The sequence below is a fragment of the Triturus cristatus genome, chromosome 4_1 (genome assembly GCF_964204655.1).
Source record: "Triturus cristatus chromosome 4_1, aTriCri1.1, whole genome shotgun sequence".
Taxonomy (NCBI): domain Eukaryota; kingdom Metazoa; phylum Chordata; class Amphibia; order Caudata; family Salamandridae; genus Triturus; species Triturus cristatus.
The window spans coordinates 596,823,391-596,837,123 of record NC_140585.1 but is presented as its reverse complement, the minus strand read 5'-3'; the positions used below and the strand labels follow the sequence as shown (position 1 = coordinate 596,837,123).

At 45.6% G+C, this 13,733-nt stretch overlaps 1 protein-coding gene across 4 annotated transcripts in view; it reads right to left on the bottom strand.

Annotated features, from left to right (window-relative positions):
- The window catches only part of BEND7 (BEN domain containing 7), a 398,804-nt gene that overhangs the window by 179,108 nt on the left and 205,963 nt on the right, over window positions 1–13,733 (bottom strand). For all 4 annotated transcript variants that reach the window (XR_014981306.1, XM_085652959.1, XM_085652958.1 and 1 more), the window contains exon 3: window positions 507–806. Coding sequence is in view for 3 of the 4 variants with exons in the window: in XM_085652959.1 (XP_085509085.1) it covers window positions 507–806 (300 nt within the window). In the remaining variant the exon portion in view is untranslated. The remainder of the gene's footprint in view (window positions 1–506; window positions 807–13,733) is intronic.

Sequence of the window (13,733 nt, the reverse complement as noted above, 5' to 3'; positions counted from 1 at the left end):
AGTCTTTGAGTATATGATATAATTTGCTGATTGAGTGTGTACAACAAATGCTTAACACTACCCTCTGATACAGCCTTACTGCTTGACCACACTACCACAAATAGAGAGTAAGGTGCTATCTACTTTTACCTCTGCCTACCTTTGGGGTTCCACTGGACTCTGTGTACACTATACCTCACTTTGGTGTAGTATATACAGAGCCAGCTTCCTACATACAGTCATAAAATGCCTGTTCTCCTACACATCACAGAGATCTATCCTATCATACTTTAAGTGATGTGAAAAAATATCTTTGCACAGGTACACGTTATACAAACCATAATAATAATACAAATCAATACCAAGTAATACAACTTTATGCAAGCTATAAACAAAAAACATAACCACCTAAGTCATAACGAGGCTTCACAGAAAATAGCAAGGTATTTTAAGGGAAAGTTTTTAAATGGTAATTAGTTATGCCCCACTATATCGAAACCATAGAACCAGAGATGTTGAGATCATACCATTAGTTTCTACAGATGGTTTCATTAAACTGTGGTTGGTTTTTGATCGGGTTCCATACTGTCCAGAAAAATGACCCCTATGAGGAGATGCTGAATTCCAGGTACCACTCGGAGAAGGATGAATGGAATGGTGAGGCTCAGGAGTAGGGTTAACATGTACCCAAGGCAACTCTATGTCTTGTGGCTCTTCCTTTATATTCTCTCCCTCTTCACCAACTCGCTGGTAGATTTTTCCAGCGCTGTCATTCAGTAAACGCCTCATTCCTGTAATCTGTTTTTTGATCTCCATGCTTTCATCTCCTAAGAACGAGAGAGACCACATTAGCAGTGTGCAACTGTGAACATAATAATGATCGCAAATTGCAACCAGTACATATCATAATCAAGACCTTTTGCCAGGTTCTGTTGTGAAAAGTTATGTTAGTTTTGTTCAAATAAAATGACATCCTATAAAAAATAAATAAAAAAAAAAAAGATTATACAGTACATATGTCTAGATTATAAAAAATCATGACTGATTCTATCAACAACAAAATAGTTAATGTCTTCTGCAGGGCATGAAAAGTTGCAGAAAGTTACTAGTATTGTATTTTTTCTTCTTTACATAGTGTTTGTCTTCATCAAATCCCAATAAGTGGAACCAACTGCCACTTCGACCCCGATTAATTGTGACTCATAATCCATCATCCATTTTGTAACAGTTGTTACTGGGAAAATCCAGAATTTGAAGTGTTGCCGGAAAAGCGCTGTCTAAGTAGTTCCTCTATATTACTCAGGATAATAAAACCCAGAGAACAGATTACAACCGGGGAGGGGAAGTCCGGCCCAGGGAAAGGAGCCGGTGGGGGCAGAGGCACTCTGAGGCAAAGGAAGATATTCCTAGCGAGTTTCAGATCTGAGGCACACAAGGGTGATGCCCCCATCAGCCACCATACTGCCCAACCACATTAACAAAGAGGTGGAAAGAGTTTTAAAAAAGGTGGCAGACTATAAGTGATAGACCAGGGCACTACTACAATCCAGAAAAGATGGCGATGAGTAAACCCAGCCACGAAGAAACAAGAAACTAATACTAGAGGAGAGATGGGGTAAAAGCATCCACACTTACAGAAAGACCTATAAAACCTAGGGAAGAAGGCAGGGGTGGAAAGTTCTTCCAGCCAGGCACTGAGGGTGGGGGTTGTGAGGGAGCGGTGGTGAGGAGTGGTCAGAGGGAATTGGGGAGTTGTTTGAGGAGGGGAGGGGCTTGAATACCTGCCTGTCATTTTTCTCTAGGTAAACTTGGACCATAACAGAGGGATTTTACCAGGATTGGGGGATGGGGGTTAGGGAGCAGGGGTCAATGGGGTAAGAGTCCCTCCAGCCAGGGCCTTAGAGTAATACCGGCCTTCTCCATTTCCTTCAGGGTAAAGCTATCTTTTTGGAGGAGGATTCACACAGGAAGGCACAGGGTTCTTCAACCTTAAATGCTGAGGAAAATTCCTTAAAGAGTTGAATAGGAGACACACAAAGCCTGAAATGTTGAAAAGATTACTGGAAGGTATGAGGCAATATTCTGTGGAGAAGATAAAGTACTGTGAAAACGTTATCTTTACTAGAGGCAACACCTGAAATGGAGTAAAACAGAAGAACAATTTGAGTATTTAGGAGGGAACCAACTAGAGACTTTATTTTTCCAATGTACTTCATTATTCCCTGTGCAAATCTATTTCAAGAAAACCCCAAATTCAGTGTTACATCTTCAATGCTGCTTTGTCACATACTGCTTGCACATTCTTTGGTAAGAAGAATAATAATAAACAGGATTATGAAAATAGTAGGTTATGATTATGCCACCAACCCCGTCCAGCTCAAGGCAAATATGTGGCTTTCTTGGAGATCTTCTCCCCAGCTTCCCTGCCAGGATTGGGACTGGTCCTGTCCTAATTAACATCAAAAAGGAATAACAGTAATCCAAGGATCAAGATCACCCATGCCCATTATTAGTCTTGGACCCATCTACAGTATTTGATACTACCGATCACATATAGCTCCTGGATTGCGAGGCAAAACCCATCTAAACTCAGAACCTTTCATTCTACAGTGCTTCAGTCAACTGTGGTGAGGCACAAGGTTAAGACCTCACACCCAGCTTACTAAACGTTTACATTGCTTCCATTGAAGTTTAGCTTTTCTAACACTCAGCTGCATTTGAAGCGAAGCTACAGGAAAGCACAGGCGATACACAGAACATAGACACCCAAATCTAGATTGCCCAAAGCATTCTCTTTTTTGGAAAAGGCCTTATAGCAGGGTTATTCCCAAGTTTCTTGCTTCTTCCTCCTATTTTACCTGACCTGTTTTTATTGGCTGTAGGACTCTAGGCACTTTACCACTGCTGATCAGTGCTAAAGTGCACATGCTCGCTGTGTAAATTGTAATTCTGATTGGTTAGCCAGGATTGGCATATTTGATTTATACTGGTAAGTCCCTAGTAAAGTGCACAGAGTGTTGCCAGGGCCTATAAATCAAATTATACTAGGGGGCCTACAGCACTGGTTGGGCCACGCACACGAGTGGCCCTGTAAATGTGTCTCAGACCTACTACTGTAGTGTTTGCGCACGCAGTTAACTGCCATGTTTCCCTGGCAGGTGCACCTACTTGCCAGGCCCCAACCTTCCCTTTTCTTACATGTAAGGCACCCCTCAGGTAGGTTCAAGGTACCCTCATGAGCAGTCTGCAGTGTATGTGAAAGGTAGGACATGTGCTGGTGCGTCACGTGTCCTGATAGCAAAATACTGCCAATTTCGTTTTTCACTATTGAAAGGCTATCTGTCCCATGGGAGTTGCTTTCTAACGTCTTACAAGTAGAAATTTCAATTGGGACAAGATCGAGAGAGATAAAGTTTAGGGTCTCTGAACTCAAAATTTAAGAACATCTTTTTAGGGAGATGGTTTTTCAATTGTCCTGGATTCGACGCCTTGCATCCCCCATGGCAGACAGGAACAGGCTTCGCCACGGCACCAACTCCTCACCTCCACTATGCCGTGCATCATCTGTTGACTTTGTCTCCAAGGTACTGTCATTTGGGGGTCTGTGTGACTCCGTGTCCGGCTCAGGCACCTTGCAGTTGGCAGCGTACTTTAGATTCATGCCTCTCACAATATCGTAATAGTCCCAGGTGGAGCTACTTGTTTCTACAAGCGCTATTTTTGAAGTAACTGTTCTAAAAAACCATATTCTTGATACATGTATGTTGGATTTTTGTTGTTTAGGTCTTGGTTGGTTTGGTGTACCCTTGTGGTGTTTTCACTTTATTACTGTATGTCTGGGTACAAATACTTTACACATTGCCTTTGGGATAAGCCTATCTGCTCATGCCAAGGCATCAAGGGGGTGAGCAGGGGTTGTCTAAAGTGTGCAACTCCCTTACCCTGACTAGAAGGAAGGGTCCCAACTTGGACAAGGGTGCATACCTCTGCTAATTAGAGACCCCCATTTCTAACATTGGTGGTCAGCAGTGAGGATTGAACTTGTACTTGTGCTTCACCCACAGTGATTGATGCACATCACTAGTGTAGTGCAGACCATTACACAACCATATTCTGTTTTCTCAGTTTCCCTTCTGAATTTTGTTGATTCATGGAACTCTGGTTAGTTGTTGCACCGGTGAGGTCTTGTGAAAATGGAAATCAACTTTTGGCACCTGCACATCTACACGATGAGGGAACTAAAAGTATTTAGCAAGGACAGGGGGCTACTTGTGAAGAGGAGATCCACAAGGCAGGATCTTGAGGCAGCCATCTACAGCTATGAAGTACCACGCTGCGAAGCAACGCTGTCAGATCGTACCCCCCCCCACCACCGAGCCGCATAGATGAATCGCCGTTGGAGTCCATGCAGGACGTCGTCTTGCACAGCACCCCCTTCAACCACAGTGGTGCAAGAAGATCCACCGACACGAGGAATGTCTGCAGCAAGTTTGCAGAACTGGGCTCCTGGCCCTTCCACTGAGAAATATAAAACTGTTTAACTGATGCGATAATCTGTGACGTGGCCCGCTACCTACTGTGCACTGGTGGGAGCCACCTTCGAGTCCAGAGTCAGGTTCCCTGCCCACATATGATAGGGCCCAGGTGGATTGGCGTAATCAACGTGGTTGATTAAGACCCTGAAGAATAACCATGACTACCCCACACAATCATCCCAGACAGAGGATAGTACAACAGAGCGGGGAGGAGACAATGCACCGTTTACATATGCTTTCTTGGAGGCCTTTTTGGCATCCTATAGTAAAAAAAGACTGCTCTAGCCAAGATCTGCTAGACAAACTCACAAACAAAAAAGCGACACACCGCGAGGAGACGACCCTGTCGGCATCATCCCAGACAGAGGATAGTACAACAGAGCAGGGAGAAGGCGATGCACCATTTACATGGGCTTTCATGGAAGCCCTTTTTGGCATCCTAAGAGCGGACATCGCAACCCTTAAACAGGAAATAGCGGCAGTCTTAAAGAACTCGAGAGGGAAATTGGTAAACTTGATCAAAGTGTTTACGCACTGGAGCACCTGAGCGATTCTCGCGACGAAGAAAAGGCTGTCCATCACCGGGAATTGTTGCACCTTCAAGATAAAAATACTTAACTACGTCACCAAGTAGAGGACCTTGAAAATAGATCTAGGTGAGCCAACATACAAATTAAGGGAGTCCCTCTCCAAGCTGCTGCAGGAGACCTCGAAGATCATGTTCGTAGACTTTTTCATAATGTCGCACCAGATCTTGCACCACAGGCCATTCTACTGGATCGAACACATAGAGCAGATCGGCCTGTCGACTCCCTGGGCTACCTCAGGATATTTTTACATGCCTCCACTATTAAATACAAAAAGAGTCCATTATGAAGGCGGTGCGGGATCATAATGCTATAGACTTTGAGGGCCATAAGATCTGGCTTTATGAAGACCTATCCCCTATTACATTACAGAGGTGTCGCCATCTAAAACCACTCCCCGAACTACTACAAAGAAAAGGGATTCGCTACCGCGGGGTACAGTCCTTTCGCCTCACCTTCATCTGGGAAAATGAGATGCAATCTATACGCACCATAGAAGACACATAAAGCCTGAAATGTTGAAGACATTACTGGAAGGTATGAGGCAATATTTTGTGGAGAAGATAAAGTAAAAATGTGTAAACGTTATAAAAAGAAAACGTTAACAAGATGGAAAGCCATACGGAAAGAGCGGCCCTGCTGTATCAACTCCAAAGACATGAAACCGGAGAATCTGATAACGCTTGACGACCACTGCCTCCAGGAACCTTCCACTAAGGACTCTATTCATGAGTAACAGGCAGGATGATCTTCTGTTCTATACAATGTCAGTTCAGATCTCCTTTCCTGCCATCAAGAGTGGAGTTATCCAGGCAGCGGCGTTCCCCAACATGGTGAAGTTATGAACAATCAACCCCAGCGACTGTGCCACGGACCCTGCCCCTTATGTATCAGGCGAGCCAGAGAATGTGCTTCATTTGATCCTTTCTCCCTAAATCTTTTCTTTGCCCTTCTATTACATTCCCTATAGCTGCAAATAGTCATACCCGCACTTCGATTAGTGACCCCCCAGGGTAGCAATGAAGACAAATGTTACAGGCACTCTACATTGATCCTTCCCACAGGTATGCCCAATGGTTAAAATACTCAGTTGCAATGTTAGGGGCCTCAATCAACCGGCAAAATGTATGTCTCTTCTATTAATATTACGAGAATCCAAGTGCGACACATGTTTGCTTCAAGCCACCCTCCTTTTAAAGACAGATTGGCAGCGCCTGCATTCCCGCTGGTCTGATTGCCAATATTTCTCATGTAGTATGGAAAAGAAGGCAGGTGTCGCGATCTTATTAGCCTCACACTTCGCTGGCAGGGTAGTACAAACACAAGCTGAAATCCCCGGCCGCCTTCTCTGCATCTCCACTGAGTCATTCACGTTCACACTTGCCACTAGCTATGCTCCCAATGAGAATCAAGAGACCTTCAATCTGGAGGCGTTGGGCCATGCAATGGCTACCACAGACATCGACGTTTTAATAGAAGGGGACTATAAACGGTCATGGATAATCTGGACAGGTCGGTGGAACGGGTGGGACAGATGGGCGCACTCACACCTCAAGGTCGCCAACAACTTACTGAGTATGGTCTCACTAATTTTGGACGCAAGCGCCATCCTATGGAGAAGCCCTAGCAGCCCACCACTCTTATGCACAAATTGATTTCTTCCTGGCGACACTGCGCTTGTTGGCGTCCCTTCAAGACTTCAACATCAGAGTTCTGCACTCTCAGATCATTTCCTGATACAAGTCATACTCATATGCCCTGCCTCTCTCCCCAGAGCCGCTCCTGGCACCTTAACCTGAAACTTATCACATACGCAGTGACAGCTACTGAAATTACAGACATACGGTTATAGGACACTTTGAAAGCGGTGATCCGCGGCCGTTTAATATCTATTGCTGCTTGCTTCAATCAAGAGAGACGGGACAAACAAGTTGGCTGGGAGGGAAAGGTGAGAGAGCTAGAAGAAACGCATAAGCAAACGGGCTCTCATTAAATCTGCCGACAGCTCACTGTGGCACGGACGCAGCTTAAAACTATGGACATAGACAGGACGGAATATGCCCGATTACAAACCAAACAGAAACATTATACATGGGGTAACAAAGCGGGCGGCTTATTTGCACATCGCCTCCAAACGCAGGCGAACAGACAAAGGGGGGCCGAGATAGATGGATCACAGGGAACTCAGCTAAGCCAAGATGACAATATTGCCCAAGCATTTTAGCACTTTTGAGCTTACCTCTACTCAACTAAAGACTCAGTAGAGGAGGATGCTCCTTCATACCTAGATCAAGCTTCCAAAGAACATCTAGAGCTGCAGGAAGCCCTGTACTTAGAGTGTGACATACACACAGATGAAGTGCTGCTGGCGATTTTACCATTTCCATTCAGGCAAAGCTCTAGGGAAGGATGGCTTACCCCCTGACTTCTACAAGCTCTTTGCCCCTTCCTTGGCTCCTACATAACTCATTCAGTGATGCAGGCTCTTTAACACCATTACGATCATACCCATACCGGGCAAAGATCCTGCTCACTGTTTATAATATCGGCCTATTTCACTGCTAAACATCGATGCTAAACCCTGGTGTGGCGGTCCTACATGGATCGGGGGCTCCTCCCCCTGCCTTCCCGATCCCTTTTGGGAGGTCTCACCCCAGTGTGCTCCCCTTAAACCATAGGCTATGTTAACATGGATTAGTACACCCCTCTACACAAGGCTTATTTACTTCTTTGTTGGTTATGCTGTGTTATTTTGTCTTTGATTTTCCTTTTTTCTTCCTTTAATTAGGAGTGGTTTGTTAATACAGGAAGTGGTATTTCATAAACATGCATGTTATATTTGTACCCAGGACTGCGGGCGGAAATTCCCACATGTGATTTATAGTGAACTAGAGATGGTGTACCATATACTAAGAGTTTTGGCTAATTTTTCGACAGTGGTAACTCCATGATAGACAATGGCTGGATCACAACTCCATACGCACACAGGCTGCACGATTTGTAACAGGGCCTTTACCCAGGTTTTTGTTATAAAGCATCAAACTGCGTAATTTCTCAAAGTGTTATTGCTGCCACTGAGAAGCTTGTTCCTATTTGAGATGATGTCTATTATTTGCTGTATGCGTTACACATCTTAAAATGCCAATAAACATACTTTCCAAAATAAAATAAAAAATATCGATGCTAAAATCTTTACCATTATTTTAGCAGCTGGTTTGGCCCTTATTTATCTATTTCTTTATTTTATTTAGAGAGTTTTATATAGCGCTGGCAATACCCGAAGCTATCAGAGCGCTTTACAACAAGTACACAGATAAATAAGAGAGGGTAGACAGACACAGCAAAAAAAAGAGTCTATGGGAAGGTATTGCGGTGTATTTGTCCGAAGGTTAAAGGTGTCGAGCGAGGAGGAGATTCTTGAGGTTTTTTTTTGAAGGTCACAAATGAGGGGTTGGTTCTGAGATCTGCTGGTAGGGAGTTCCAGATTTTGGGGGCATTTCCTGAGAAGGAGCACGCCAGGGCTTTTTGCTTGAGTCTTTTTGGGGTAATGAGAAGTAAGTTGTTGGTGCTCCTCAGGTTTCTTGCCTGGCCTGCCTTGGTGAGCTTGGCTACAATGTAGAGTGGTTTGCCAGTATAAAGGACTTTGAGGGTGAGACAAGCAGTTTTGAACTGGCAGCGAGCTTCAATGGGGAGCCATTTGAGGTTTTTCAGAGAGGGTGAGATATGATCGTGCCTTTTTGCTCCTGTGACCATCCTTGCTGCTGCATTTAGAGTTGATCTCAAAGGGGCTAGGTGAGATTTTGCTGTGCCTGTGAGGGTAGCGTTTCCGTAGTCTAGTCTGGATAGAACCAGGGCTTGCGTTGCGGTTTTGAGATCATCAGGCGGGAGGAAGGGTTCGATTTTGTGGAGTAGTTTTAGTTTGCAGTGGGCACTCCTAGCTGTGGCCTTTATGTACGTGCTCATGTTCAGGTTAGGGTCAAGCAGGATGCCCTGCGACTTGGCAGAGTCAGGGTACGGTTGAAGTTTAGGGAGTCCATAAGCTTAATCCATTCTTGGACCTGGTGGGTTTGTCCATCGTTGGAGAGGAGAAAGATTTCCGTCTTACCTTGGTTAAGTTTAAGGTGGCTTGGGGTAGCCAGTTTTGAATTTTTTTAGGGTGTCGTTGAGACGGCAAAAGTCTTCTGGGGAGAAGACTTCCAGGTAGAGCTGGATGTCATCTGCGTAGAGGTGGTAGGTGATGTTGGCTTGATTGATTATGGTAGTGAGGGGCTCAATGTAGATATTGAAGAGAGTAGGTGAGAGGACTGAGCCCTGAGGGACACCTCTGGTTAAGGTGGAGGTATCGGAGATTGCATTGTTTATTTTGATTTGTTGGGAATGGTTATGAAAGAAGGAGGTGAACCATTTCAGCACCACGTGGTCTGCTCCGGTCAGTTGTTTCAGTGTGTTGAGAAGAAGTTTGAGGTCTACCGTGTCGAAGGCCGCAGATAGGTCTAGGAGGATGAGCAGGCAGCATCGACCGGCATCCATACATTTGTGGATGTCGTCTGCTATATTTAGTAAGGCTGTCTCTGTGCTGCAGCCCTTTCTGAAGCCTGACTGGTGAGAGTCCAAGAGATTGTTTGTGTCGATGTGCTGGTTGAGTTGGAGAAGGACACATTTCTTGAGGATTATGGCCAGGAAAAGCAGGTTTGAGATTGGCCTGAAGTTGTTAAGGTCTAAGCCTGTTTTTTTTTGTTAGTAGTGGAGAGACAATGGGAAGATTTAGGCAGTCTGGCATGACCACCGTGTTTAGCGAGCTGTTTATTATCGTTGTCCAGAGGGGTGAAATGAGGTGACTGAGGTTTTTTGCCATGGAGGCCGGGAGGGGGTCTGGGAAGTGGGAGGAGGGTTTAGAGTTTGCAACCTATACTGGACACTAGCGGGACAGCTGACTCGCGCATTTAGTTCTATTGTAAGCGCGCTTCGTGTGCCTCATTTTAAAATACCCTGTTTTGCATCTTCGTTTGGTTTAATTTATTCTTCCCTGGTTTTAATGCTGGGGCTGCCCTCTTACCTGCATCATAAATTGGTTTTCCACCGCTGTTAGAGCGGGCCCTGTTCCTGGGGTCGGGTCGTTGTGATCTCGGTGGCCATTTTGGATTGAGAGCTGTGGGGGACGATATTGGACGCCATCTTTAGCGTCGCTTTCTAGACGCTGCCTACCCTACTTAAGCCAGCCCTTTCAGTGCGCAGCGGTGACGCGCAGCGGGAGCGCCTTCCCTGCACCTGAGTCGTGCCAGAGTCTTGCCCGTCTGTGCTCGTCCGTGCCGGACCGGCCCAGGGGCCATGACTCTTTCCTCTAGCTCCTGTGGTAGTATCTTCTATTCAGGTGATGTTTTAAAATCCCTACGTCCCACTCCTCATACAAACTGTACTGTTTCTTCTCTCCGGACTCATAATTTTGAATGTGCTGGCTGTAGTTTTCTCACTGGCAGAATGTCTAATTGTAAAGCAATACGTCGTTCTCACACTCGTGGTAGACGGAGGAGATTGCATACACATCTTAACAGCTTTACACTCCAATTTTGGAGTATTAATTGCCGATCCCTCCCGAAACACAAACATCATATCTACGACTTCATTGTCGAAGAGCGGCCTGACGCATTGTTTCTTACTGAAACTTGGCTTCAGGATTGCACCGGTCCTGACATCGCCGTTGCTGTTCCTAACAACTATGTAATGGTGAGACTGGACAGAAACTCCGGAAAAGGGGGGGGGGATTGCCATAATCTTCAAGTCTACTTACACATGTAAGCTTGAAGCCCTTCCCATGTCTGGAAGTGAGACCGCACTTTTTAAATTAGTCATCAATCCCCAATTCACTTTATCGGGCCTCCTGATCTACCGCCCTCCTGGCAATGCTCTTCCTTGGGTATCTTCACTAGCTGATATTATAGCTCCCCTACTCCTTAGGGCAGCCAATTTTACCATTCTTGGCGATCTTAATCTGCATCTTGAAGACCCACAGTGTACCACCAGCAAACGCTTTATATCTGATCTGGAGGCTCTTAACCTTTCCCTGCTCAATGTTGGCCCCACTCACTCTGCTGGTCACCAATTGGACCCCATTGTCTCTACTCTCTCTTTTGATTGTTCTCAGAGTGCTCGCCCTTTGGAGTGGTCCGATCATTTCGAAATCCACTTCTCCTTACTCTATATCAAGAACCAGGAGAATAGTGGCCTCGACAAGGGTGCACCAACTCATCGTTGGGGTAAACTTGATATTAATAAGTTGAACCAGCACCTCTTGAATACCCGTCCTGAGGAATGCGAGGCCTCAGTCGCGGAGTTGAACACCGCTGTTTCCCACTGGCTTACTAACGCTATAACTACCCTTCTTCCGCTCTCTTCGAAACATTTCAGGTCACATCGCCTCCCGGCACCATGGTTTTCCACCGACCTGAAGGCCCTGCGGACCAAATGCAAGGCCCTAGAACGGAAATGGAGGCACTCTTACTCAGTCTCATGGAAGACTATCTATAAAGAGGCCCTAAAGGAGTACTACTCAAAATGTAAAATCGCGAGAGCTGCCTATACTGTGGATACAGTAACACTAGCTCAGAACTGTCCTCGCACTCTTTTCTCCGTCGTCAAAAAATTGACAGGAGCGGACACTATCCCGACACCTCCAGTTTTAGAGGAGGCCCAGTGTAACTCCATTGCGAAATTCTTCATTGCCAAGGTTGAACGCATTTACGACTCTATGAGCACTCCCTTGAACGCAAAGAAACTTCATTCGGGACAGGTTGCAGGGATCGAACAGCCTCCTCCTACGGTGAAGGTAACGCACTGGCAATTGTTTGATGACATCTCGTTCTTCACCTGCTTAAGCAGTATAAGATCTGGCTCACCTCGTGATCCTATACCTGCCAAAATCCTTAAACTGCTGGATCTTGAACCTCGACGGGTTCTCATGAGACTCTTAAATGCCTCATTACTTGAGTCCCATGTGCTACAGGACTGGAAGCACGCAATGGTCGTTCCTCTCCTAAAAAAAGCTGGAGCCGATGTGTCCAATCTTGCCAATTTCAGACCGATATCCTTGCTGCCTGTACTTTCCAAAGTGCTGGAAAGGCATGTTAACACTCAACTATACCATCTAGTGGAATCTTCGGGATTTTTACATCCATCCCAGTCTGGCTTTCGTGCTCACTACTCCACAGAGACCGCCCTTCTCGGGGTGACAGAGAGTTTAAGACACGGTTTCGACCGCGGGGAAACATCTGTGCTCATCCTTCTGGATTTGAGCGCAGCGTTCGATACCGTGTCCCATTCCATTCTTTTGAACTCTCTTCGATCCCTGGGAGTGGACGGTCCGGCTTTGGCCTGGATTGCCTCCTTTTTAAGTGAGCGCACTTTCCAAGTCTTCTCTGCGAAAGCCACATCTTCCACTTGTCCATCGGCATATGGTGTTCCTCAGTGGTCTATACTCAGCCCTTTGTTGTTTAACATCTATGTGAGACCCCTGGCCTCCATAGCGGAGGACGCTGGGCTGACTATTTTTTCATACGCCGATGACACTCAAATTGTTTTCTCCCTTTCCAGCAGCGAGAGCAACGATATATCGGTTCTGAAAATTGGATTGTCACGTATAGCTGAGTGGATGCAAAGGCATCTCCTCAAACTAAACGGTGACAAAACCGAAATTCTTATCTTAGGAAAGCATAAAGATCTATGGGGCCCTCAACATTGGCCTAGTGAGATGGGACCCCTTCCTCAGCCATCTTCTGTAGTCCGCAACCTCGGTTTTCTTATAGACGACAAACTCTCCATGAGAAAGCAGGCCACTAAGGTGGCCGCCATATGCTTTGCCATCCTGCGATGGCTCCATAAAATTCTTTGGATGCTGCCTCTTGCCACCAGGAGAACCGTTGTCCAGGCGTTAGTAACATCTCGCCTGGACTACGCAAATGTCCTCTATCTCGGAGCCGATGTGGCCACCGTAAACAAACTCCAGGTTGTTCAGAACTCGGCAGCCCGACTTCTCTGTAATATCCCGAGGAGATCATCGGCCACACAGGCTCTGCGCGATCTACATTGGCTCAGGATTCCCAGCCGCATCATTTTCAAAGCTATATGCTATCTTTTTAAAATCAAGCAGGGCTCGGCCCCAAAATACTTGCAAAGTCTGGTTCAACCCTACAAGCCTAGTCGCACACTTAGATCCTCTGCCAATTGCGACTTTGTTGTTCCTCGATTCAAGCTTGTAAGGATGGGGGACGGACCTTTTCCCATCTAGGTCCCAAATATTGGAACGCGTTACCCACTATTTTAAAAACAGAAACTAATTTTCTTATTTTTAGGAAAAAACTGAAACTTTACTTTTCCAGTGATCTTCTTGCAGCTTTAGTTGATTCATGGTGCTGTCTTAGAGGTTTGGTTTTCTTCTTGAGTCTATCCCTTGCGCCGGGAAACCCATTGCGGGTAGCTGTTGCGCGTTATAAGTTCAAATAAATAAATAAATAAATAAATAAATAAATAAATAAATAAGTTTGGAGATGCCCATTTCTGAGAGAAGCTTAAATGCTTTGCAGCAATTAAGGGAGGAGGGGCAACCCGGGGATTGGTTGCCCTCATTTGTCTCAGGGAG